The sequence below is a fragment of the Mastigoproctus giganteus genome, chromosome 7, assembly GCF_048544385.1.
Source record: "Mastigoproctus giganteus isolate SK-2022 chromosome 7, ASM4854438v1, whole genome shotgun sequence".
NCBI lineage: Eukaryota > Metazoa > Arthropoda > Arachnida > Uropygi > Thelyphonidae > Mastigoproctus > Mastigoproctus giganteus.
In genome coordinates, this window is record NC_143581.1 from 183,663,031 (window position 1) to 183,690,513 (window position 27,483).

Here is a 27,483-nt window from a genome sequence, read left to right on the forward strand (position 1 = left end):
CAAGAAAACAGTCTTTTTGGTTATCACTAAGATGGATGGTACCTGTTTTTCTGTTAGTAAACCTTTTGTTAGAAATTTTGTGTTCAGTCGTAATGTAGCTCAGATTAAGCGATGATTGGTGCTAAACTGGAATTGGTTTATGACTTCCTGTTTCTCGAATATGCTCTTATGGGTAGCTAATACATAATCAATTTTGTTTTTTGCTTTTCCATTAGGTGTTAGCCATGTCCAATGCTTACTTAACCTCTTCTTGTAGTAAGTGTTCATCACTGAGAGATTCTGTCCTAATGCAAATTATACCATTCTCTCTCCCCTAGCATTTCTTGTTCCATAGCCATATGGTTCTAAAATATCTTCTCCTGCTGATCTCTGGCCTAATTTTTCATTGAAGTCTCCCATTACAACAGTCCAGGTTGTTCCAAAGTTGCTTATAGCTGAATTTAGTTGGTCGTAGAATTCCTTTATTTCATCATTTTCTTGGCTGCTTGTTGATGTGTAAATTTGAATCAATGTTATTATGGCGTTTTTGTTAAAATGGAGTTTTAAAACAGCTATGTAGGCTGAGACACCACTAAATTTTTTGATGTAGTTCTTCCATCTCTTATGTACTAGGAAGCCGGTGCCATTTTGCTCTGGAATGTCATTCTTGCAATACAGTATATTTCCACTTCATCTCTCTAGATTGATTCTGTTTTTCCTTTGACTTCTGCTATTCTGATAACATCCCAACATATGTGGAGTAGAGCATTTTTAAGTTCTGCTATTCTTGATTCACTTCTAATTTGTCCTTGTATTTAATGTGGCAATTTCTAATCCTAGTTTAATCTTGTTATCTAAAAGTTGCAAGTTGGGTTTTGATCCAGCAGTTTCGAGACCATGCCACCATTCCTGGTTTGAGTGTAGTCTGTCATCTATCCCTGACCTTTGTTCACTATTTGGTGATACGTGTCCATTTCGGCCTTGACCACTACAGCCCTTCTTTTTCTTTTGCTTCATGTTTGGGAGGGCCGGCATAATCCTCTCACGTCCTGAATGTGTTTCTAAGGGATGCATTTTATACCTTTCTGCTAGGTACTAAATGAATCAGCCACCCCTAACATGGGTTCAGTTGTCATTATCAGCTGCCTGCTCTGGTCAGATGCTGGTTGGAGTTCTTCTTAGTCTGGTGCCTACCTTTTGACCTGTCTGGTTTGGGAGGTAACTAAGCTACCACCAGCATAGCTCTCGGGGTTTCACGGGGCACACAAGCTTCACCACCAGGAACAAGGTCCTGTACTCCCTAGGTGGAGAATTAAATTATTGATATAAACCAAATGATAAAACATAATAAAGAATCTGATTTGGTGGACATTAGCATTCAAACTTAATTAAATGGGACAGAAGGAGAAAGCTGAATAAAGGGGGAGGATTGGACTGTATTATGCCCTTACTCAAATAACAGTTTGTTTAAAGTTGTTTTAATTTATTCTATCATTTGGTTTATATTAATAATTTAATCAATTGAGTTTATTTAAGTTTAATTTCTGTTTATTGTGATTTCTTAATTTTGAGTTGCCTATTTGCACGTTGTTTTGGATTCATCAGTTGTACAAGTCAGCATCTAAATTTGCACTTTGTTTGTTATGTTCCTTGTTTATTCCATAGAGTGGTGGAAATAGCATATTTTATGTTTAATTGCTTTATTATTTCTCATAATATCCAGGGCATATTGGGACAGCCACTGATATTTGCCTGAGATAGCTATCAGTGAAATATGATCTCCCTTTTCAGAGCTTAGGTGCTGGTGTCCCTTGAAAAGATTGTTTTTTTTTTTTTTTTGTGGTATTTTTGTGTTATTATTATTTTAATAGCACTTGTTGTTTGGGGATATGAGCATCTCTCTGGACAAGGAGCTGTGTTCACTCTTCCAAGGGTGCGTGTTGCTTCGGTTCTTCTCTTTTATATTCTTAATCTTATTTTATATTTTTACTTTTGTTTTTATGTAGTGTGGCTATGTTCATAGGAGCAGAATAGCACCTTGCCTTACCTATAACAGCATAAATTAATTTGCTGTATTTATTTTGTGTTCACATGTTTCCTAGGTTTAATCTAATAATGATATAATCACATTTTCATATCCCATAATGAATTGCTACTAATATGAACACCACACACATCAACATGAGTTCATCTGCCCTGCTATTGCTATTCTTCAGTATCTTATGAACATACATTCTTCATTTGACATGCCCTTCAGAATTACCATGGCTACTTTTAAAGTGTGTGTTGTTTTTTTGTTTTTTTTTAAGGGAAATGTAAAAGTTAATTCTAGGTCTTGACTGTGTGGTGGATGAGATAAATTCTTTGGATGGTCTTTATAGTCTTCAGCACAAAAATGTATTTTTCAGTAACTGTTGTGTGGGGATGGCTCAAAATATTGGTACTCCATTCCAGTAATGTTATGGTATTATTTGGTTTTTAGGAGCATTAGCAACTAAGGCCATATTGCTCCGGAGATATGTGGTGGTCATTCCCTGACCTTTCCGCATCCTCTGTATTTGGTGTTCACGGGCTCGAACCCCGGTCTAATCAAGAAGCATGTGCTACTCACTGCTGCCCCTGCCCACCTGGCTACGGAGGCGCCATTCCAGTAATGACACAGCATTGCCAATATTGCATTAAAATGCAACACTGTTATTTGAAATTCTCAAGGGAGGGGTAATTTGTTTTATGCTCTGGTACAACCTGAAGGTTACCACAATTCACAGCATCATTGTAAATATTTTTTGTGGTAGAGTATGGAATTGATCTTGCAGTGCGTGTTAGAATTAGAACAACTCAGTAAGCAAGTTTCACATTGTTCCTTTGTATTTAGTTTGAAGTGATTGTAGTTCCAGCACTTAAAGGATATCAATTTATAATTTTGGATCTGCAAAGGCTCTAGTAATGTAACTAAAAGTAGATATAATCCATTTCAGTTAGGACTTTACTAGTTGCTAATGTTGATTCAGATTGAATTTGCATCAATGATTATTTAATCAAACTGCTAATACACCATATCCTGATTTTTAAATGCATTAATTTTGGAAAAAAATAAATAATAAGTTCAGCACATATTTAGACAAATGCAGTTATTATCGAAAATAAATTGCTGTATTTATTCAGATACATTAAAGCCACCAAGAGGCTTGTGCCAAGAAACAAACTTTTTCTTTAAGATTTGCTATAGCAGATAATCCAGTAGTTTGATTTTGCAGTTTTAAAACAGTTTCTTTGAATGTTAAAAATACTTTGTTTTGTTTAATTAATATAATCTTACTTGGCACAAATATATCGTGGCTCTAGCCATCTCTGCATCTTAAAGGCTAGGTGTTCTTTTTTGCCAACAAAACTTTTCTTCTGGGCAACTGCTAACCCTATACAAATGTTATGTGCCCTCTTAAACACAAAATGCTATCTCCTCATTAGCAAAAAACTCTGAAACAAGAAAAGACTTTTAAAAGCCTCCTTTCACTTTGCTGGATTAATAGTATTGTCAAAAGTTCAGAATTGCACAAAAAGTTATATGGTTAATCCGTATTGTACACTGGATGCTCCAGTTTCCCACATTGCACGTGCTACAACTTAGTCTTGATGGTATCCCTGCAAATTTTACAGGGGTAGCAGGGAGTCCCGTTCATATGAATTTTTGCTTCTCACTGAGAAAACGTGCTTCCCATTTATTTTATTCTACCACGGTTCACAAATTATAGAATGGATCATCCCTACACTGATGCTTTAGACCTGCTGTGATTTTAATGGTCCTATGTCGGCAGGTCTAGACCCTGGGGCATTAGCAGTTGCCTCTCAGCCTGGGCAAATATGTCTGCCCCAGTATTTCTCTGTTGTTTTCAGCACACAAACATTGTCATACATGGTTTGCCAACCGATAGTCCTATGCACCCTAAAACTGAATTGTACCATATTAATCTGATCTTGCTTGGGTGGGTGTGGAGTTTGTCGTGCCATATTTTAATGTTGTGTTTGTTGTCATTCCATTGAACATTTGCACTAATATGTACAGTAGAACTAACTAGTTCCTTATACTTAATGGACTTTTATGGTATTGCAATACTTATGACTGCATATTCTGGCTGGGTTTCTGTTGAACCACCTTTGTAACTTTTGCTTGTTGACATTAACATAGGCATGTTGTCTCCAAAAAAAGGGAAAGGGTAATTCCAAATATATTCATATTAAAACTTGGAAGATCCTCTTCTGTTACAAAAAAAAAAAGACTTTGTTTAATCAACAAATCTTTTCTTTTGGTAACTAAATCATTCAAACTAAGAGGCAATACAAAGTCTGCATTTTATTTTATTTATTTATTTATTATTATTATTTTTTTTCAGGCTTAAAAATTATAAAGTAGATCCTGCTGAGTAGTAATTTGTCAGTTGTATAGCATAAACAGATTTTAAAAGTCAGCAAAATCAGGTGTTCATCCAGAAATGAGGCAAGTTTATAGATCTTAGATCCATACGTTCAATGACAGTTGTTTTCAGAAACTAGCATATATGTCAGGTAATGAAGGATCATTATAGGTCAATAGACTCATCCTTGAATTCATTCTGCCAACAGAAATAGTTTGCCTTCTAGGCAGATTGATACCCAACTAAGAAACATGTGTTGGTGCCTTTAGGCCCAAATTCGTTAAACTATGTCGTCACAGCCTTTGTGACATCTTTGAAGCAAGCACATCAGAGCATGTGCAGTAGCTTGCACGTGATAATAATAAACTTTATCATGTGCTGCTCTATCATACAGCAAAGGCTTATACCCACTTTACCCACCTGGCTAGCCTGGTCTCCTCTGACCGGGCTAGCAAGGCGGGTAAAGTGCCTGCCTGGCAAGCCAAAGGTCGCGGGTTCGAATCCTGCCTCGGGCTTGGATCAGAGTAAAATGCAAAAACTTTGGGAGTGCATTATGGCCACAGAAGCTGATGCACCAACAATTAACAAAAAAATAAAAAAAATAATAAATAAATAACATTAGTTTGTTTCTTTGTTCTTGTTTTTTCTCTTTCTTTGGCTTTACTTCATTCTGCTCCTGTTTGTAACTTACTTTGTATTTTATTTAATCTTACAGTGAAAACTATCCAAAGCAGTAATAATATCCTTGTTATTTATTTCTTGAGGCGCCTCCGTAGCCAGGTGGGCAGGAGCAGCAGTGCGTAGCACACGCTTCTTGATTAGACCAAGGTTCGAGCCCGTGACCACCAAATACGGAGAATGCGGAAAAGTCAGGGAATGACCACCGCAAATCCTTGGAGCAATATGGCCTTAGTTGCTAATGCTCCTAAAAACCAAATAACAACATAACATTTATTTCTTGTAGTTTCTACCTTGGTGTTTTAACATGTAAATCAAGCGCTTTTAATTATTATCTTGTTATTACCATAATAACATGGTAAAATGAGCAACATTTTCATAAATGAATCATTATTTTGATATAATATTAATCATTATTATTTAATTTTAAGCTAAAAGATTTTTAATTTAGACATGAATTAAATTACCATACTGGAGCATTAAAAAAAAAAATCGTTGGCTGTGTTTTTCCATCTTGTTCAGTTTCTTTCTGTTTATGAGCAATGTGATGTGCTTGCACTACCAAAAAGTCATGAGACCCACCTGATTGAAGGAAATTGTGGGGTGATCATGAAATATGCAAATACTTTGGCTAATAAAGATGATCCCAGAATTCATTTCGAATGCTGCATATCTCATATAATGAGCATGTGGAAGAACTAACAAAGTTTCAGGCTGATAGATGGATGCAGTGTGAAGAAAATGTTCATACATACCTTTGCTCAGAAATTAAATGTTCCCAAATGGGCAGTTGGCAGTGTTCTGAATAAATGGAAGTCCAAAGGTTACACTGAGTCCAAGAAACAACCAGGTAACCATAACACTGATTGACAGAAATTTATGCACAGTGGGAGATTTGGTTACCTCAACTTGATGTCAGACTATAGTGGTGGGAGGAACACCAAATCTATACAAACTATTTTGTTCATTCAGTTCCAGTACAAAAACCTTTCTCTTCATGACTAAAATCAAAATAATTCAAATTAATTACATCATGAGAATATGTTTTTAGTATAGCTATATATTTTTTTTATTTTATTTTAAGTGCATCAGAATATTGAAATATTCCACCAAAAGTGCAATCATTTAGTGGGACATTTCACAGAACACTTGTGCAATGCATACTGAACACCATTTAAAAAATGCTATCCTACAGCATTTGAGTTTTAGCTGTGCGCAGTCACAGGCAACCTGTAAGTGTTTTTACAATGTGTGTAGAGAGCTGCACACATTGTAAAATTGTGTAACACAAGCTTTCGATAACAAAAGCAAGTGCACACCATCAATTGATATGTTGAAATGCACCCATCTTGGATTTTGGATCAACAGAAGTCAGTCCTATGGAGTGACAAGTCATGCTACTGCTATTCCAATCTGATAGACAATGTTTGGCTATGGAGGATACCTGTGGACTGCTTTCTGCCCAAATGTGTTGCAGAACTTTGAGTTTGGGAGGTGGTGTTAGTAAGATGCTTCTTGCAGTCTATACTAGGTTCTGTTGATTGCATTGCATGGAACTGTGAGTACTGTGCCGTCATGGATGAACATTGATGAAGTGGACAATTCTGTGTACCCTACGTTCTGGCAGTTTGATTGCTAAAAGCTCTTATACCTTCCAACATAACCATGCTTCATGTCACAAAGCAAGGATTGTGAATGCATCAGTTGAAATAAATAACATATGAACTTTGCAATGTCCAGTACAGAGTCCCGACCTCAATCCAGTTGAACAACTTTGGGATGAATTGGGATGCAGAATTACGCAAATCCAAGACAGTTCTTCTTAATTAGTGAAGCTTTCAAATTTTTTAATGGAGTGAAACACAATGTGGCCAACTTTCTGCCAGGATTTAGTAAAAAGTCCTCTGTTGACGCATTGAAGTAGTATTTACAGCCAAAGGTGGGCCAATGCTCTTATTAATTTCTTTCAATAAATTACATTTTGTCCATAATAGCAGGGGTTCCAAACTTGTGGCAGGATAGTCTATGTAATCTACAAATTTTTGCTTTTTTTATTAAATAATATTTCTGCTTTTGTTTTGTATAGATTCATGATGTATATTACTGTCTATAATAATGCCATGCATGTAAAACAAGTTCTTTAAAATTCATTGTAAAAATTTATTTTTTATATAGAAATTTTCTAATAAATCTGATATGTGGAGCTTTGGTATTCTCTTGTGGGAAATTTATTCCTTTGGTAGAGTGCCTTATCCAAGAATTGTAAGTATAATGGCTTTGCTTTGGAAATATTGGCATTCTGCTTGTAGAAAATTAATGAATTATGAATTTAATTTTGCAGGTTTATATATATACAGTAGGCCCTCGATTTAACGGAGTAATTGGGGGAAGGGGTGTCTGCTATTGCCGAAAGTCCGTTAAATCAAATGTATTTTAAAAACATATATTAATAATGACCTTACAATGTACAGGATGTATTGAAATGTTATTATAATGTATAAGTATGAATAAAATAAAATGTACATTGAATAATTTATACATGCTACTAAAACATCTGTTAAAAATATAAAAATAAATTTATGACAGGAACCAAACTTTATTTTAATTCTACACATCAAAAACTATGTAATGTAACAAATGGAGTGTTTCCACCACTTTTTTTTAATATTTTACACAAAGTTGTTTTCAATGTGAACATTAGTTTTTTCATTTAAATCCCTTTTAGAGGTGGGGGGGGAATTCTTAAACTCCATTGAATAAAAAATGTACAAAAAAACGTTAAAAATATATGTAATATTCAATATTAATATTAATTTAATTGAAAGAATCACAATTTTCAGAGTCAGAAACAACTGTCATATGGAGGGAGAGGTGTTAATTCCTTTCTGGTAGAGGGTTCTGGTGAAACAGGTCCAGTTGATGAAATGGTCTTGAAGAAATAATCAAGCTTCAGTTGCCTTACACCTTGGTGCTGCTTCCTTATTACTGTAGATCGAAAGTCTTTAAAATGTTCATAATAAGGAAGCACATCAGGGTCTGATGATGATTCAATATAATGTATGAATGTCATCCATATATTGTCTATAACTGACAATTTAGGATGAGGTGCAACTGATTCTTCGCCTTTGTCATCATCATTCTCTTGTTCTCCATGAAGAACATTTTCTGTAGTCTCCACCTCAGAAAACATTTGATAGCCTGGATCACCTTCACAATTTTCGAGCCACGGTTCCACATCACATTCAGTTGGTTCTTTTTTTTTTTTTTTTTTTTTTTTTTTTTTGCCAAACCAAAGAGTGTCCAGAAAATTAGACGCCTCAAAGTCCATTTCAAGTTCTACGTCGTACAACAACTTCTTCCAAGCATTGGCCAAGGTAGTAATCTTCATATCTTTCCATACAGTTGTTAAGTTAAAGATAGTAGATCTGATGCTGTATGCATGTAAATTTTGCAGTGTCCTGGTGCCTCTTGTATCTTCTTCTGCATCTTCTGTTTCTTCCAAAACAACCACCACCTCTTCCTCTTCCATCACCTCTTATACAACCTCTTAAATGCAACGATTACACCCTGATCCATTGGCTGTATCAGTGAAGTAGTGCTATGAGGGACAAAAACACATTTTATTCTCCCATCCCTGATAACTAACTAACTCAGCATTAGGGTGAGCAGGTGCATTATCTAGCAGTAAAACAGCCTTTATTTCATGCGAAGGAATTTTCAGCACATCTGTCTAATAGCGTCGCACATCAGACAGATGTGCTGTCAAGGACCAACACCTATCAATACATATATAAGTAATGAAGTAAATACGTGCCTCATACCAGCATTACATAAGCCTAAATATGAATGTTTATCAAATGTGTAAAGACAGTAATTAGTCTTTTAATTTGTTTTATACTTTCTAGTTTGCTTATTCCGTTTTTTTTTTTTTTTTTTTGTCTTATTTAATATGCATAGATTCCTGTATTTACATATTCCATTTTTTCACATATTGCTTTATAACTGTTCATTATTATTAGCTGGTCATATTCTGGATATTAAATTTAGGGTAAAAATGCAATTTCCCACATTTGCAATCAAATACAGTATGTACCTATATCAATCACGTAATTGTTTTACAGTTAAATTCAAAACAGCCAAAACTACATTGTATTATTATATATACAATATGTCACCAACTTACACATTTAATTTCTTCTGAATGTTTCCGTGTAAGTTGAAAACCCTGCTAGTCCAACAATGCTTAAATATGTTTATCCAAGGTCTTGAGTGCAATAAAGTACCATGAATTTGTCAATATCTGTGGTGATCTTAAGGTAATTGTATTATTCACTGGTCTACAGGGAGGTGTCACAAAATACCATTGTTTTCTGTTTGTGGGATTGTCATTCAAAGAAATATAAAGAAAATCATTATATTGTGCAGCAGTGGGAAAAGAGAGAGGAATTGTTTTACCAGGAGAACATAAAATGTTCCACTAGTTGAACCAAAAAAAGGTTTTTCTTTCACCTTTGCATATAAAGCTTGGGTTAATGAAGAATTTTGTTAAGGCTGTGGATAAAGAAGGAAGTGGATTCTGCTGCCTAAAGGAAGTGTTTCCCAGTTGAACAGATGCAAAACTGAAAGAAGGAATTTTCATTGAGCCTCAATTAAAGAAACTCCTCAAAGGTAATGCATTTGAAAGAAAGATAGCTATAGGACACTGAACTAGTGGCTTTGTGATCATTTAACACATTCACTGCTTCTTGAACACATATATGAGACTTTGGATTTTGATTCACATGGAGGGAGAACCATCCTGCCTTTGGAACTTTTTCTTCCACTTTGACAGAAGAAATACTGGATATATATATATATATATATATATATATATATTTTTTTTTTTTTTTGTCAAACAGCTCTCACTTGAGACTGTTTAATTCAGTCAGTGAGAAGCAAGCCCAAAAATGTTTCTGCCCCTTTCAATCCAGATTGATTTAATCCCAGGTTGAAACCGTCATCATAAAAGCCAGCAGTGAAAGTGGTAAAGCAGTTATAGATGGATTTCTTGGAAAAAGGAAAGAAGAAATTATGAATCTCTGGTTTCAACTTTAATCCACTGTTATAAAGATATGGCTATATTTCAAAATTAATTTTCTTCATTCCTATCTAAGTTGTTTTCCTCAAAATTTGTGAGATGTAAGTGATGCAGAAAGAACACTTGTTCATCAGGACATATCCGTGATGGAAAAGTGATTCCAAGGTTGCCAAGAAGTGATTCCAAAGTCACACCGACTCAGCTGGTTGAGATGCTGAGGCTTTTGCAGTTACTAATGACCTTGCACAGATTGTTCATTTACCTACAAGAATACCTGACAATCCTAACAATACAACCAACACACTTGATCTCTTTCTCACAAACAACCCTTCTAAGTACACGGTCTAAATGAGTGGTCCTTTAGGCACCTCAGATCACAACTTGGTGATTGTCTCTTCTCCAATGGAGCCTTTAACTCATGGCTATTCCCAACCTTGTATTGTTTGCCATTACAAGAATGCAGAATGGGATGACCTGCGAGATTTCTTTTCTTCTTTTCCTTGGTCATATTACTGTTTCAAAACTTCTGGTGTCAACATTTTCTCAGATCGTGTCAATGAAATTATTCTTGTAAGAATGGAATCCTTTACTCCACACTCCACTTTAAAATCTCGTCCTTTATCTAAACCTTGGTTTTCCAATAAATGTGCCAAGGTTGTACAAGAGAAGAACGTTGCATATCTTAATTGGCTTGTTTCTAATTCTTCAGTTTCATTTTCTGCCTACACCAAAGCTTGCAACAATTGTAAAGTAGTTATTAATCAGTCATAACTAGATTTTGAACAGGCTAATGGTAGAAAACTTGCTTCTTGCCCTAATGGTAGCTGAGCATTCTGGTCTCTTGCTAAAGCTGTTGGCCACAACTTTTGCCCATCTCTGCTCCCACCTCTGTCAAAACCAGATGGTTCTGTTGTCACTTCAGCCAAGGATAAAGCTGACGTGCCAGCATCCCATTTGTCTTCCAACTGAAGTATTAATGACCTTGGTAAAACACCTCCCACCATTCCTAGCATGCTCCATTCAATGCCTCCTGTGGTCTTCCGTTCAAAAGGATGTCAGAAGGATTTTTTGATGAATCTTAATGCTAAGAAAGCTCCAGGTCCTGATGGTATTTTTCCGCTTGTTCTCAAAACCTGCACTTACTCCTGTTCTTTGCCGCTTTTTTCACTTTCTTATTCCAAAGGTGTTTTTCCTTCTGCTTGGAAATTTGCTCATATTCAGCCAGTTCCTGAAAAGGGTGACAAATCCCTCCCATCCAATTATCATCCCATTGCAATCACATCTGTTCTTTCTAAAGTAGTGGAGAAATCTATTAACCACCAACTCTTAAAACTACCTAGAAACCTTCTGTCTGATCAAAGATTGCCAGTATGGATTCTGTCAGTGTTGATCCACTGGTGATATTTTGGCTTATGTTACCCATTTATGGACAAATTCATTGGAAAAGTTCGGAGAAACACAAGCAGTTGCTCTTGACATCTCAAAGGCTTGGTTTACCAACTGTTTTTTGTAATTGGTTATCCAGTTTTCTCTCTGATCTCTCACTGAGGGTGATGGTAGATGGCTCTCTGTCTTCTGACTTCTCCACTAATGCTGGTGCCCCCCCAAGGTTCAGTTCTTTCCCCCACTCTTTTTCCTTGTATATTAATGACCTTCTTCCATTGACTGGAAATCCTATCCATAGTTTTGCTGATGATAGCACATTGCATTCCACTTCGATTTTGAGAAACCTTGCCCTACTCAATCAGCTTCAACTTCTTGAATTTCCACTACCAATTCCTTAAATGCCGATCTCCAGGTAATTCTTCAGTGGGGCAAAGACAACTTAGTTGATTTCAATCCTTCTAAAACTCAGTCTTGTCTTATATCTCACAAAAAGGATTCTTCTGCTCCTATGCTTATCTTTGGTGGCACTCCAATTTCTAGGCAAAATGATATATCTCTTTTGGGGATTATCCTGACTTCTAATCTGTCTTGGCACAAGCACATTACAAATTGCTTCCTCTGCCTCTAAAAAACTTTGTTTTTTCTTTCGCTCTTGGCATTACTTTTCTTCCCAACAGCTGTTCACTCTGTACAAATCGCAAATCCACCCTACCATGGAATATTGTTCCCACACCCGCACTGCCCCCAAAACCTCTCTCAGACTTCTAGATTCTATTCAGAAGAGGGCAGTTAGGTTAATTAATAACTCCACTCACTGTCTCATAGACGTACTGTTTCTGCTGCATACATTTTCTACAAATACTTCCATGGGTGCTGTTCTTCTGAATTGGCTTCTATAATTCCCACTCTCTCTTTCAAAACAATCTGAACACATGCTGCCACCAGCCAACATCCATTTACTGTCCAACTTCAAACTCACAGAACCAACTTTTCATCTTCCTTGTTTATTCATTCAACTGCCATTTTCTGGAACAATCTTCCTTCATACATATTCCCTGAAAATTACAGTCTACAGAAGTTGAAGTCTAATGTCAACAAATATCTTCTTTCGTCTTCTCAACCTCCAACCCAAGCACTGTACTAAGTACTATAGGTTGTAATACCTCTCGTGTTTGGGGTTTTCATTTAAAAAAAAAAAGAAGATGCTGCCATGATGGAAGATTACTGCTGGTTTCCCAAGAGGGAAATCAAAATGGACTATAAGTAAAATTCTTGAGTGGCAAATATTTCTAAGGAAATAAAATGTATATAGTACATTGTTTGATTAAAGCATTTTAAAATGGATAAAACTTGTTTTTTAGACAGCACATATATTATTGTATGATATTTGAAATTGTTCATTCGTTAGCTTACTAAGTTTCACTACATTTTTCAATGGAAATGTGATACAAACACGATTTCGGTACCTTGGGATCAGCAGATTAATTGACTAAGGTAAAGAAAGCTTGCACGAGAAGCAAGCAAAAGTTCGATGAAATTTACCGGTAAGAGTAGTTTGTCGTAATGGCATTTGTATTGTTGCTCGCTCAATAAACATACAGTGGGTGTTATCGGTCAGGAGTAGAAGTTGAATCCCAAGGGAGCTTGAAACCCTCCCAAAGTGGAGGGGGGGGTTACATGACCTTGATTCTTTAGAATCACGAACAGAGTCATTTCGGAAGTTCTGGCGTCGTAAAAAATGTTCGTAACGTAGTTTCACCAGTCAACTTTTTCGAATTTGCCGTGCTTCTTGTGTGGGCTTCCTTTGCCTTTTTTTTTTTTTTTTTTTTTTTTATACCTCTTAATAAACAATTTATCCACTAGTCCACCAGTGATTCTAAAGAAAAAAGGTCAGGGCCCTCCAGTTTGGGAGGGTTTCAATTTCTACTGACCGATAACACCCACTGTATGTTTATTGAGCGAGCAACAATACAAATGCCGTTACGACAAAGTACTTTTACCGGTAAATTTCATCGAACATTTGCGTGCTTCTCATGCAGGCTTTCTTTACCTTCGCCGATTAATTTCCTTTAAAATCTGCAACTTTTGCTCCTGAGATGGGGTTCTCTCCCCCCTTCCCTGCTGCCAGTGTTATCAGTGAGTTGCCAGTAATGGCAGCAGAGTGGCAAGGAAGTCAGAGTTGTTTGGCTCCATAAGGCTGGATGAACGGCACTGCTTCAATGAAGGAAAGCCATAGAGTTTTAGATTATCCAAAGCTCTACTTTCTAAATCCCCTGATGATCTCAGCTGGGAAAGACAGAGGGTTCCCAGTTCAGATCTTTGTGTTGATTATAATGCCATTCATCATATACCAGAAGTATGATTGACTTATGGAGCTTTTGATAATATTCAGAACATCTTCTGCTAGTGCAACAAGACAGACATGACACACCGAAAATTAGTCTTCAGTTATTATAAATGTTGTGTGTGATCTTTACGTGACTGTAAGATTAGTTGCGCCGTATGGTGCAAGGAAGCTTTAGGCTTATGCTGCAACAACCAAAAAAAAAAAGTAAAATAATAATAAAATAAATAAATAATAAAAGGAAACGAAATAGACAACCTATGCATTTCCCTTCTTCTGCAGCTGACCTTTGAATTTCCCCAAACTGTCATCCTCACCCACCTGCAATTACTTATTCCAGTAATTTTTAACTTGCTGGCTAAAATAAAACTTCCTGCAATTCAGTCTAAACATCTCTCCTCATAACATGAATTTATGGCCTCTAGTTCTAGCAGCATTGGATATAAATATTTAAAGAAAAAGAATTGGTTGAGGAGCTGGAACGAAGAAATTCAAAATATCATAGAAAAGAAAAAGCCAGCATATAAAATACATTTACAAAGCAGAAGTGTGGATGACTACATAAATTATAAAAAAACTAAGAGCAGAAATTTGAAAACTATCACAAACCATAAAAAGACAAGATAGGGATAAATTTGTTAAATCTTTAGAATATGATATAACTGGTGCACAAAGAATGGGATTCAAGATGTTTAAAAAAATTACAAATGGAAGAAAATGACAAATTGAGGATTAATTTAATTTAGGAAGAAATATGGAGAAAACATTACTCTTCACTATGGAACTCAGAAAAAACAGGAGAAGGTAGTAAGGATATCTCCCTAGAAGAGGAAATCGAGGAAACTATGGCCTCAATAAACCTGGAAGAACTACAGTATGTCATTCAGAAATCCAAGAACAGGAAGAGTCTAGTGCTAAATAACATATGTGTAGAACTGTTTAAATAGTCCTGTCTGATTCCCTCTCACTCTGGCTCAATAAAAATAACTTGTTTCTAAACCCGTTAAAATGTAAATTGTCGCTTTCGCTCGAATCGTGTAATTAGACTCTCCATCCTTACTGATTATTATATTGGAAACTCTTTAATTGCAAGTACTGATTCGTGCAAGAATTTAGGTGTTCTCTTTTGATCTGACCTTCATCCCTCTTCCCTCGTTGATCATGTAATATCTCACACTTCATAACTTCTTGGATTAATCAAGTGTTCTTCCTCTATTTTCAAGAGTGACAAAGTTATAATTCTTCTCTACAAGTAGCTTATACTTCCCATTTTTGATTATTGTGATAACTGGTCCCCACAACAGGAATATCTTTCTCACAGACTTGAGAGAATTCAAATTAAATTCATTAAATTCTTATGCTATTGAAATCACATTGCCTTTCACTGTCAAAATTATGGAGCTCTTCGTGGTCACTTCAGAATCATTCCTCTTCACTCTAGATGACTACTCCATGGGCCTCTTTTTGTTTACAGTATCATGAACTCTGTTATTGATTCTACATCTCTTCTTGAACAAATACTTTTCGCTGTACCTCGTTTGAATTCTCATTATAAAATTAATTTCTCACTGCCTGTTCCTCGTACTCATAACTTACTTAGTAGTCCTCTGTTTCGTTTCCTTCAGGTAATGAATTATTACAATATTGATTTTACTCTTAATCCATCTATCTATAAGAATTTGCTCCTTACTCTGTTTTCTTAATGTAAATTTTGTATATATTTTAATTCTAGTTCTATATTTTGTATATATTTTAATTCTAGTTCTATATTTTTTATATATTTTAATTCTAGTTCTATATTTTGTATATATTTTAATTCTAGTTCTATATTTTGTATATATTTTAATTCTAGTTCTATATTTTGTATATATTTTAATTCTAGTTTTATATTGATTACTACTGTTTCGTATATAATGTAATTCCTTGTGTTCTCACCTTTATTTAGGGTGTGAGAAACATGTATATAAATAAATAAATATGGTGGCAAATTAATTCAGGAAAGATTATGCACATTGTTTAATGATATATGGAAATCTAAACAAATACCAAATGATGGGCAGATAGGACTGGTAATCAGTATACTTAAAAAAAAGGACCAAAAAAATTAATAACTGTGGGAATTACAGAGGAGTCACATTGTTATAAATGGCATCAAAACTATATGCAAATATTAAAGAACAAACTGAATGAATACACAGAAGAATACTTTGAAGAAGAACGGTGTGGATTCTGAAAAGGAAGAGGGATGCACAGATGCAATATTCACTGTGCAACAAATAATAGAAAAGAGAAGAGAACAAAATTTACCAATATACTTATTATTTATTGATTATGAAAAATTGTATGATAGTTTGAATCGAGAAAGGCTATAGACAATTTTAGAAAATTATAACATCCCCCAGGAACTAATAAATGCAATAAGTATATACAAAGACACAAAAATTTGCATAAAATGCACGTTTTTTTAAAATACACATTTCAGAACCTATATCAACAAATAAGGTTGTAAGACAAGGTTGTGGATTATCACCAACACTATTCAATATTTATATTAACAAAATATTGCAGGAAAATAATATAACAGGTGGAATTCAGTTATTCAACAACAGCAAAATTAACACAGTTCCATATGCTGATGATCAAGTACTTTTGGCCAAATCAGAGGATGAATTGCAGATATTAATGCATTGTTTAAATACGATAGCAATGGACTGTAATTTAAAAATATCAGCTTTAAAAACAAAATCAATGGCAATGTGTGTGGTAATGATATCAGATGAGGGAAGATAGCAATAGATGGAAACATCATTGAACAAGTAACTGAATTTAAATATTTAGGAATTAGGATTTCAGAATTTAAAAAGGATATAGAATACAAATTACAAACTTACAATAGAATGAATGGAATAATAAAAAGAAATTTTGGCAAACAAATAATACAAACGAAATTATGAATACATGACATAATGTCAAAGGCAGCACTTAAATATGGTTGTGAAGTATGGACACTTGGGAAGAGGGATAAACAACATCTGGAATCAGTCCAAATTAAATTTCTCAGACCACTATTGGGATTAACAAGACTAGATCATCCAAGAAACACAGATATAAGAGAAAGACTAAACACCTCCCAACATAATAGAAGAAATACAAAATTATCAATTAAAATGTAAAGAAAACGTAAAGAGAATGAGTAGGAAGAGACTACCAAAATTGGGGCCGACCTGGCTAGCTGGGTGGGTAAAATGCCTGCCTGGCAACCCAAAGGTCGTGGGTTCGAATCCCACCTCGGGCTTGGATCAGAGTACAAAATGCAAAAACCTTGGGAGGTGCAATATAGACACAGAAGCCGATGTGCCAAAAAAAAAAGAAAGAAAAAAAAAATACTACCAAAATTGGCAGTGAACTATAGGGGATCCCTGGTATCCAAGTCCCCGTAGTTACAAGGATTTCAAAATTAAAGAATTAAAGCTTTTTCCCTTGAGAAAATTGACCAAGCACTTGAATATTTTTTTGTGAGAACGATCTTCTTCACGATCGTGCAACAAACATTAAGCACAAAGTTAAAGACAACTAAATGCTACGACACAATTTTATCTGAAAGAATACGACAAAAAAAACACTAACAACTATGGATTCATTCTTTATTCATGTAACTGAAAAATAGTGTAACCTCAATAAACTACTTAAACTTACATTGTGTAGCATATATAATAAAAAGTGTCTAATAAAATATTTTTTCATTTTTCAGTTCCTTCATCCAATTTTTTTACTATGTACGAGTACATAATAAAAATTACTATATAATATTGGTGTAGATACACCATAAATACTCACCTTCACAATGAGTTGCCCATGTATTGCACTACCTCGAATAAGTAATGCTGCACTTGCAATACCATGGTACCTGCCCACCCACCCACTGATGAAAAGCCAACTAGCTTTGAAATGGTGCTGTCTGGGTGGTGGCACCCACTGAGAATAAGTAACAATAGTCTTCTCTATTAGTGAAGCGTTACTTATTCGAAGTAGTGCAATACATAGGCAACTCGGGAAGAATGAGCACAATATGAGATACAGATGAAATGATGCTTTTCACACTACTATCATAGTTTTTCTTTAAGAGTTGTCTTTGGTGTATTTACACTGATATTATATAGATATAAAATCTTAAAATATGCCTAGTTGCATTTAGTTTTATTTAAATAATAAACATTGCGAAAATTGGTCCCCGTTTTAAGTGGCATTTTCTGGAACCAATTATCCTTGGATAACAAGGATCCTCTGTACAAACATACTGGAAAAACAAACAGAGGGCTTCCCAGAAAGCCCTGAAAATGGATGGCGCTCCAGCGTCGAGCCCATACCTGGCTGCTGCCACAGATAAGCCTGACTCTTATGCGGCGGTGAGTAGGAGGGTCGCAGTGGCGTGTGGGGAAGGTGCCGGGCATAAGCCCGCCTATAGCCGCCGCTGGTGCAGATCTTGGTGGTAGTAGCAAATACTCAAGCTGTTACAGAGGGCTTCCCAGAAAGAGATGGATCGAACAGTTCTTTGAATAGAGATAATGGTACAGGTTTCATAAGCTTAAAATCCACTAAGTACAAGATGTTCTGGTATCATTAATAAGCTTGAAAATTTCATCATTCATTTTGCTATTGCCTCTCAGAGCCTTAAACACCTCAATCAACTCGCCTCTAAGGTGCTTAGTTTCCAAGCTGTGCAACCCACATATTTGACATCTTTCCTCATAAGGACATCCTTTTGCCAGTCTCACCAGGCGAGTTAACCCGTCTTTAGACCCTTTCAAGAAGCTCAATGTCTTTTTTTTTTTTTTTTTTTAGGTGCAATCTCCACACTTGAACACAGTATTCTAGGTGCTGTCTAACAATAGCCTTATATAATGGGATTATGACATCCTTATCTCTATTAGCACATGATTGATAAATCGATTGGACACCATGGGCCTTCCTTGCAACCTGTCTACAATGCTCGGAGAACTTCATGTCTGACCATATTGTAACTCCCAGGTCCCTTTCTTCCACTACTGACTTTAGTTAATCTCCACCAATTGTATAAGTTAATTGGGGTTGCTATTCCCCAGGTGTATGACCTTGCATTTTTCTGAATTAAAGCATAGCTGCCACTTTTCTGACCATCCCTGAAATCTATCTAAGTCACTCTGAAGAAGCTCAGCTTGGCAGTGATCATTAACTACTCTACCGATCTTTACATCATCTGCAAATTCAAACGTCATGCCCTCTATTCCCCTTGTTCTTCATTGATCTCATTTAAGAAAATCAAAAACAACAGTGGTCCCAATATTGATCTTTGGGGAACTTCTCTTCTTACATTAACCCAATCTGAAAAATAACCATTTATCACAACCCTCTGCCGCCTGCTTTGAGCCATCCTGCTATCCATCTAAAGATTTTTCCTGTGATTCCCTCTGTTCCAGCTTATAAAGTAACCACTCATGTGGGACTGAGTCAAATGCTTTGCTGAAATCTAAGTAAACAATGTTGAAATTATTCCCTATATTCAGCTCATGAGTGATCCTGTCAAAGTAGTGAACCAGATTTGTTAAACATGATTCTCTCTTTACAAAACAATTCTGTATACCTTTCAGAATTCCATTTCTATCTAAATGATTCTAAATTACACCCTTGATCATTGCCCCCATGATTCTCCCTACTACTGAAGTTAGACTGACCGTTCGGTAATTTCCCACTGAACTCTTAGAGCTGCTTTTATGTATTGGCATTACATTGGCATTTTTCCAATCCAATGGAATCTCTCCTAAATCCAGTGATACTGTCATAATTAGCCTTAAAGGTTCAATGCACTCACTTGTTGCCTCCCTTAAAACTATAGGGTATATGCCATCAACCCCAGGAGCTTTATTTGCCTGTAGGCTCAACTTTTTTCATTAAATAATCATATGAAATTTCAATATCATTAATTACATATTTCACCTTCACTTCCATAATTTCTCATTGATATAAAGGGTTTTTCTTCTGTAAATGTCAATGCAAAGCACTGTTGGGTTCATCTGCAACATCAGCTGGGGCATCTAGTACTATCCCATGTCCATTACATAAGGGTCCAATTTGATTTATCCTTCTCTTCTTTGCATTTATATTTGAAGAATTCCTTATCCCCACACTTTGCTGTCTTTGTCAACAATTTCTCATAATCAGCCTTTGCCAGCTAGCCTAACTCTTCCTGTGGCACTATTACAGATCAGTTTGTAGCTGTTATAGGCTTCAGTACTTTTTTATTGCTCTGTAATTTTTCCATGCCATCTTTTTCTGCTCAAGTAATCTGGCAGCTTCATTATTCATTCAACTTGAAATCCTCCTAATGGGATATTTTTTTAATGGTATATACAGGGTGTTTCAGTTAAACGTTTCAGAACTTCTAAGAGGGGTAGGGTACATCCTGACAACTCGAAATCATATAGCAATGTGGGGTCGGAAATGCTTTCCTGAAGCGGTGTTGTACACAGAAGCACCATAAAGAAAAGAGACCGTAAGTGAGAAATCGTTTTAATAATACATGAAAAGAAGCAAAAGGTACATGGATTAAAGTAAGTGTTTGAAGTTTCTTCCACGGGCTACAATGCACGCCTCACATCTCCGACGCATGGACATCCAAACATTCTGGAATACTCCAGGCGAATTTCGAATTTCTTCGGCAGCTACTGCGATTCTTGCAACCAGCTCCTCAGCATTGTCAACAGGGGTGTCATAAACTAGCGATTTCATATGACCCCAGAAATAAAAATCAAGACATGATAGGTCGGGTGACCGAGCAGGCCAACGCACGGGACCACCACGTCCGATCCACTGTTGACCAAATGTGACATCCAGGTAGTTACGAACATCTCCGCTATAATGGGCAGGGGCTCCATTGTGTTGGAACCACATTGTCTGTTGCGTCGATGCAGAAATCTGTTCATCTCTCAAACGTTGTGGCAATACTTGCTGCAGAAAGATCAAGTAGATAGGTCCGGTTAGACCTATCTACTTGATAATCCATGTACCTATGGTAATCCATGTACCTTTTGCTTCTTTTCATGTATTATTAAAACGATTTCTCACTTACGGTCTCTTTTCTTTATGGTGCTTCTGTGTACAACACCGCTTCAGGAAAGCATTTCCGACTCCACATTGCTATATGATTTCGAGTTGTCAGGATGTACCCTACCTCTCTTAGAAGTTCTGAAACGTTTAACTGAAACACCCTGTATACATTCAAGGCTTCTGTGATTAATGTTTTAAAAGTATACCATAATTCAATTGTATTCACTCTCTGTGAGATATCTGCCCAGTTAATAGAGGCCAGGTAGCACCTTAAATTGTAATTTCCTCTCCTGAAATTATAACCCATTCATTTGTATTTAACTACTGCTACCTCTCTTCATCGTCCTCCATAGAACTCAGTTATCACTTCCTGCTACTGGTTCCTGTACTGTCAGCCTTATTATGACATCTGATTCATAGGTGATGATCAGGTCTAGAACGTTCTTTTTCCTAGTACTTTCCCTGACGTGTTGATACAAATAACAATCTAGTTGATTTAAAAATTTTGTCTCCCATGTCGAGTGTCCTTCCATTTGCTCCAATCAATTAGAGGCAAATTAAAATCACCCATAATAAGACATTCATACTTATTTACCTATTCCATTTGTATGTAGAGGTGCTCATCATAATCTTCACAACTATCTGGCTTGTAGATTACTCCCACTCTCATTATACCTTTGCTTCTAACTATCTCGCACCATACAGATTCTATACTATCATGCAAACGTCTGAATCTGGAAAAGCTTTCGTCACACTCAGGCTCCTTTTGGATATAAAGCATGACCCCATCATACCTTCCATCTGCCCTATCCTTCCTAAATACATTATACATACATACTGAAACTCATCATCCCCTATTTCTGGATGGCACCATGTTTCCTTAAGCCCTATTATGTCAACATCTAGACAAGACTTCAGTTATAGCTCGTACACAGCATGGGTTTGTTAAGGGGAAGTCTTGTCTGACCAATTTGATTGGATACTATGATGTGGTCACAAAGGAACTGGATGCAAAGAATAAAATTTGATATCATATATTTGGTTCTTAGAAAGGCTTTTGATACTGTTGCAAATGGAAGACTGCTGCACAAATTGGAGCAGTGTGGCATTGGAGGCAAATTGCTGCTATGGGTAAAGGAATGGTTGAGTGGGAGAAGACAGAGTAGTAATCAATGAACACTGCTCTTCATGGACTAATGTTATTAGTGGAGCCCCCCAGGGTTCAGTGTTGGGTCCATTGTTGTTTTCTGTATTTATTAATGATATTGATGATGTTATATTAGGCTTAATGTCCTAGTTTGCAGACAATACAAAGGTCAGCAGGGTTGTTAATGACAGTACACTGCTGCAATAGGATCTAGAAAAGTTGAGCAGATGGGCTGAGAGGTGGCAACTGAAGTTTAACATTGGCAAATGTAACGTACTGCATATGGGAAGCAGTAACCCCAGAGTAACATATCAACTGTGTGGTACTACACTGACAGTGGTAGAGAATGAAAAGGACCTGGGGGTAATTGTGTAGGCAGATATGAAGTTTTTTGAGCAGTGCAGATGGTCTGCAAGAGTAGCTCATGGTGTCTTGTCAATGATATGCAGGAATTTTTCTAGCAGACATAAGGAGGTGACTATCCCCTGTATAAGACAATGGTCAGGCCACACCTTGAGTACTGTATACAGGTCTGGAGGCCTCATTTCAAAAAGGATGTAGAGTTGCTGGAACGAGTACAGAGAAGGGCAACAAGATTAGCAAATGGAACAAAGGGTTGCTTTTATGAAGAAAGGCTTAGGTTTTGCAAATTGCAATGTCTGGAGACTAGGCACCTCGAGTTGATCTGATTGAGGTGTACAAAGCCTTGAATGGTTTGAGCGTGTTCAATGCTGATGGGATGCTTCCTCTTGCTCAGAATAATCACCTGAGAGGGTATGAATTCAAGTTTGCCTTTAGCCAGCGGGTTGTTGATTCCTGGAACAAACTTCCATCTGTCGTTGTAGAAGTTGATAGCTTAAATAGATTCAAGGCAGAACTAGATAAACATTTGGAGCGAGTGGATGGGTGAAATGAGAAAGTTTTCTTTAATTTATTTATTTTATTTATTTTTTATTTTTTGGCTGATGGTATATAAGCTTGCTTCCCTGTTATTGGTTACCTGCTCATTTGAAACGTTTCTGCCCTCAGAACATCTTGCTAATATGATCAGTTGCAGTAACAAACTAGTACTCTTGAGGTATGTGCAAGTATTAGTTTCACCAGTATTATCAGATAAACATGTATCTATATTACTCTTGCCCCCCCCCCCAAACTATCAGTTTCCCTGAACCCTTGAGGTATCCTCAATAATACTGACAAAAACCCTTGCATCACCTTTGCTTAAATGTATCCCATCCTCTAACTACATGTGCAGGCCAAGCTGATAAAAATTTCCCCTAAAAGCCATGCAAAGTCCTTCATGTCTTGAGTTAATCCATAAGGCTTTCAGCAAATAATCCCTCCTATCAAGCTTGGGTAGAATTGCAGACATGTAGACATTCTAACCTAACTCACAGAATTTCTTCAGCATGGTTCTATATTTGTCTAACAAATCGTCAGATCGTGTGTGCTTAATATCATTAATTCCCACATGAATAATAATATTCTCTTTACTCCCCCTGAAATCTGACATTCTGCTGCTGACATCATTAATTGTTGCTCCTGGCAAACATACCCTGGTTCTAGTCCATCTATCCTTATTACAAAAAATATTTCCCATTTCCCTGATAATGGAGTCTCCTAATAAAACTAAGTGCTTTTGAACCAGAGCAGTTTGCACTTGGATAATGTGTTCTGGTGCCTGAATTGGGAGGGCATTACTTGGTAGGTTACTAAAGTCTTATTTTCCTAGAAAAGCTCCCAGTGCATTTTTCTCAGGTGCAAGCATCTGTTATTTCAGCACCCGTTAAAATTAATTTGTTTCATGCTAATGAAACAAATTAACATTACCAACAGACATAGTCTGAACAGTTGTTAAAACTTCTTTGGACAGTATCCCTTTTCCTGCACCCCTTTTAACTCAAGATGAGAAAAGATATTTCATTATAAATACCTTTAACCAAGGTTTTTATGCGTATATATCTTACAGTATATATATATATATATATATATATATATATATATATATTTAAATTTATAATTTTTTTAATTCTTAATATATAATTAATGATGATACAGAGGTTGGTATGCCACAGCATCAGGATCTAGAAAAGTTGGGTAGATGGGCTCAGAAGTGGCAACTGAAGTTGCACGTTGACAAATGCAAAGTACTGCACAGCAGCATATGGCTAACAAAATCCCCCAGAGAAATGTACCAACTGTTTGGTGCTACTCTCAGGGTAGTGGAGAATGGAAAAGATCTGGAGTAATTGTGTAGTCAGATATGAAGTTTTATGAGCAGTGGAGACAGGTTGCAAGAGTAGCCTCATGGCATCTTGTCAGTGATATACAGGAATTTTGCTTGCAGGGATAAGGGGGTTGTTGTTGTTATGAAATTTAACGGCACATAATGATAAGAGGATGATTGTTCCCTTGCATAAGGCAATTGCAATAGTACTCAAAGAGTGGTCAGGCCACTCTTTGAGTACTGTATACAGATCTGAATGCCTCATTTTAAGAAGGTTGTATATCTGCTGGAATGTGTGTTCTTACCAAGGGGAGGGGGGTGCCCTTACCAAGAAAGGCTTAAGTTCTACAAATTGCAGTGTCTGGAGACTAGGCACCTGTGAGGTGATCTGATTGAGGTGTATAAAGCCTTGAATGGTTTGAGCATGCTCAATGCCGATGGGATTCTTCCTCTTGCTCAGAATAATTGCCTGAGAAGGCATAAATTCAAATTGAGGAAAGACGGTTGTAGGATAGATGTGCGGAAGTTTGCCTTTAGCCAGCGGGTGTTAGATTGCAGGAACAAACTTCCATCTGTTGTTGTAGAAGTTTATAGATTAAACAGATTCAAGGCAGAACTTACTTTTGGGGTGAAATGGGAAGGTTTTTTTTTTTTTTTTTTTTTTTGGTTGTTGCTGTGTAAGCTTACTTTCTTGCATCATAGCTTCTGCAAATGCTAATTATGCTGATTATTTACAGTGGATTCCTGCTTTACTATTGGTCCACTGTATGATCAAATCACTTTACAACGGACTCTCCATAATAAAATGCTGTTCACTCTATGATATGTAGTAGGTGCCAGTCATCGTAAACCTTGTTTGCGAATTGAATTTTAATTGTATTAAACGGCAATTTTAATAAGTGAAAATAGGAGGAATATTATCTTACCAATTAACAGTCTGCACGAGCAGCACAGTGTTATTGTCACCATCCTACCTACATCGAGTGGAAAAGGCCCGGGTTCGGTTCCTGTTGTGATGCAAGGAACTTTTATGGGGCTTTTTCACTCCATGGCTTAGTTAGTCGTTCTCAGGCATAGATAGAAAGGGTTTTTCCCCCAGAAACTGGGGTTTTTCAAAAAAAGACTTGCCTGTTTTGCTCGAGAAAAACAGGCAAATCAACCAGAGAACACATGCAGTTTACAAACATAATATACATGGGTGTATGAATTAACTTTCTGGGTGACCCTAGTGTAATACAGCCACTCCCCGACTTACGTAAGGTTTGCGTTCCGGGGAACTCTGCGTAAGTTGAGTTTTTTGTAAGTCAGAATTTCCCTAAATGCTTATTCAGCAATCGCACCTATGCACGCTGAATTTGATTGAAGCAAAAAAAGAAATGTTTGACAAACCTGTAAATAGAATTATTTATTCCATTTTTTATTTCATGCTCAGGAAAAATTACAATAGTTTTCAAAATTAGAAAAAGAGAAAGGAGACAAGCGTAACGTCAGCAAGTTTTACTTTTCGAGCATCATTGCCAGAATTAACTCTCCAGCTGGTAAGCATGCCACTGCGGAAGTTGAGGGCTGTGGAGGTTTAGAAGGGATTTTTTCCAACACATCACAAAATTTCTCTGCAGCTGCAGAATCGGCACTGGCAACTTCACCACATACGTTAATTTTTTCAAAACCAGCCCAGCACGTTGCTTGAACCTATAAAACCACACATTGCTTTCCACATACTTATCCTTAATATCTTCATAAATACTTCTTTCTTTTGCTTGAATGGCCATTGGACTCGGGAGCACTTGTTTCTGAATATGATTTTTCATCCATATTTTTAATAGCTTTTCCATCTTTGATATAGCACCTGAATGCTGTTTTGTGATCATTGTTGATCTTAAATGTGTTGATCCTTTAACATGTTCTTTTATACATGCACTGTCCCTTAAAATAATATTCACTTTGAAGCAGTGAGACCTAAGTCCATGCAATAGATGACAAACTTTGTCCTGCTTTGTACTTAATTAATCATCTTCATTTCTAAATCAATTTTGTTTCGTCTGCTAGCACTTGCACTTTCTTTTGGTCCCCCTTCCCTTCACCGTTGTAATAAGTAAATAGGAATGAAGAGAAGATTCTGAAAATTTATTCATGTTTTTTATATGATTGAAGATTTCAATGAAGGGAAACTCATTTCACCATGATTGCATAACGTAAAATCCCACAGAATTCCAGTTATCAGTATCATTGCAAATGCAATAAGATCAAGTTTACTGCCCGTTTATAATAGATTGCGCTGACAGAAAAGCCCAATAAACCGGAAAGTGCAAATTGTTTTTGTTTTATGGTAGGGACCCCCAAAAATGTATTTTAGAAAAATATCACAGAAGAATTCAAAATTGATTCTTATAACAGAACATATGATAATGATGAAAGAGTAGTCCAATTTCCATTATAAAAATGACCTTTTAGAGAGATAAATAGCTTAGTTATATGGTGAAAATTTCAACTTCCGAGGTCTTGGAATGAATTACCAAAAAAAAAAAAAAAACAATGTGTTCTTGGGTTCACATTACGATATTTTCATGATACCTCCAATGATTCCTATGATTTCCATGATTTTTTTTAAGTTTGCACTGGTCAGAAAAAACTTGCATTAAGTCGAGTATTGCGTAAGCTGGGGAGTGCCTGTAGGTTGGTCTTTACTGATTAACAAAATTAAATTATACGTGAAAATCGGAAGAATAGTTTCCAGAGGTTGGCAAAATAAAAATAAATTTATGCTTACGTACATAGTTTAATTAATACTGTAATATGTACATACTACCTAATTGATATTTCTGTTCACAAACTTTTTTTTTGACCTTTAATGGGGTTGTAAGTAAAATTTAAAACAGTAAAAAAGATAAGCAATCAATAACAAAGAACACGGCATGCACAAATTGCAACTAACACGATATGTGCAAGTGAGATACGGAGTAACAAGTTTACAAAGTTTAAAAAATAGGAATGAAGAGATGATTCTGAAAATTTGTTTTGTCATATGATTGAAGATTTCGTGGAAGGAGAAATACATTTCGCCCTAATAACGTAAACCCCACAAAATTCTGGCTATTGATATTATCTCAAATGCAATAAGATTGAATTTACTATCTGTTTATAATAGAT

At 36.2% G+C, this 27,483-nt stretch overlaps 1 protein-coding gene across 4 annotated transcripts in view; it reads left to right on the forward strand.

Moving 5' to 3' along the window:
• Nucleotides 1-27,483, forward strand: part of LOC150083382 (tyrosine-protein kinase CSK-like) — a 262,341-nt gene that overhangs the window by 221,996 nt on the left and 12,862 nt on the right. For all 4 annotated transcript variants that reach the window (XM_090378006.1, XM_090378004.1, XM_090378007.1 and 1 more), the window contains exon 11: nucleotides 7,245-7,331. In XM_090378006.1, the coding sequence (XP_090234132.1) occupies nucleotides 7,245-7,331 (87 nt within the window). The remainder of the gene's footprint in view (nucleotides 1-7,244; nucleotides 7,332-27,483) is intronic.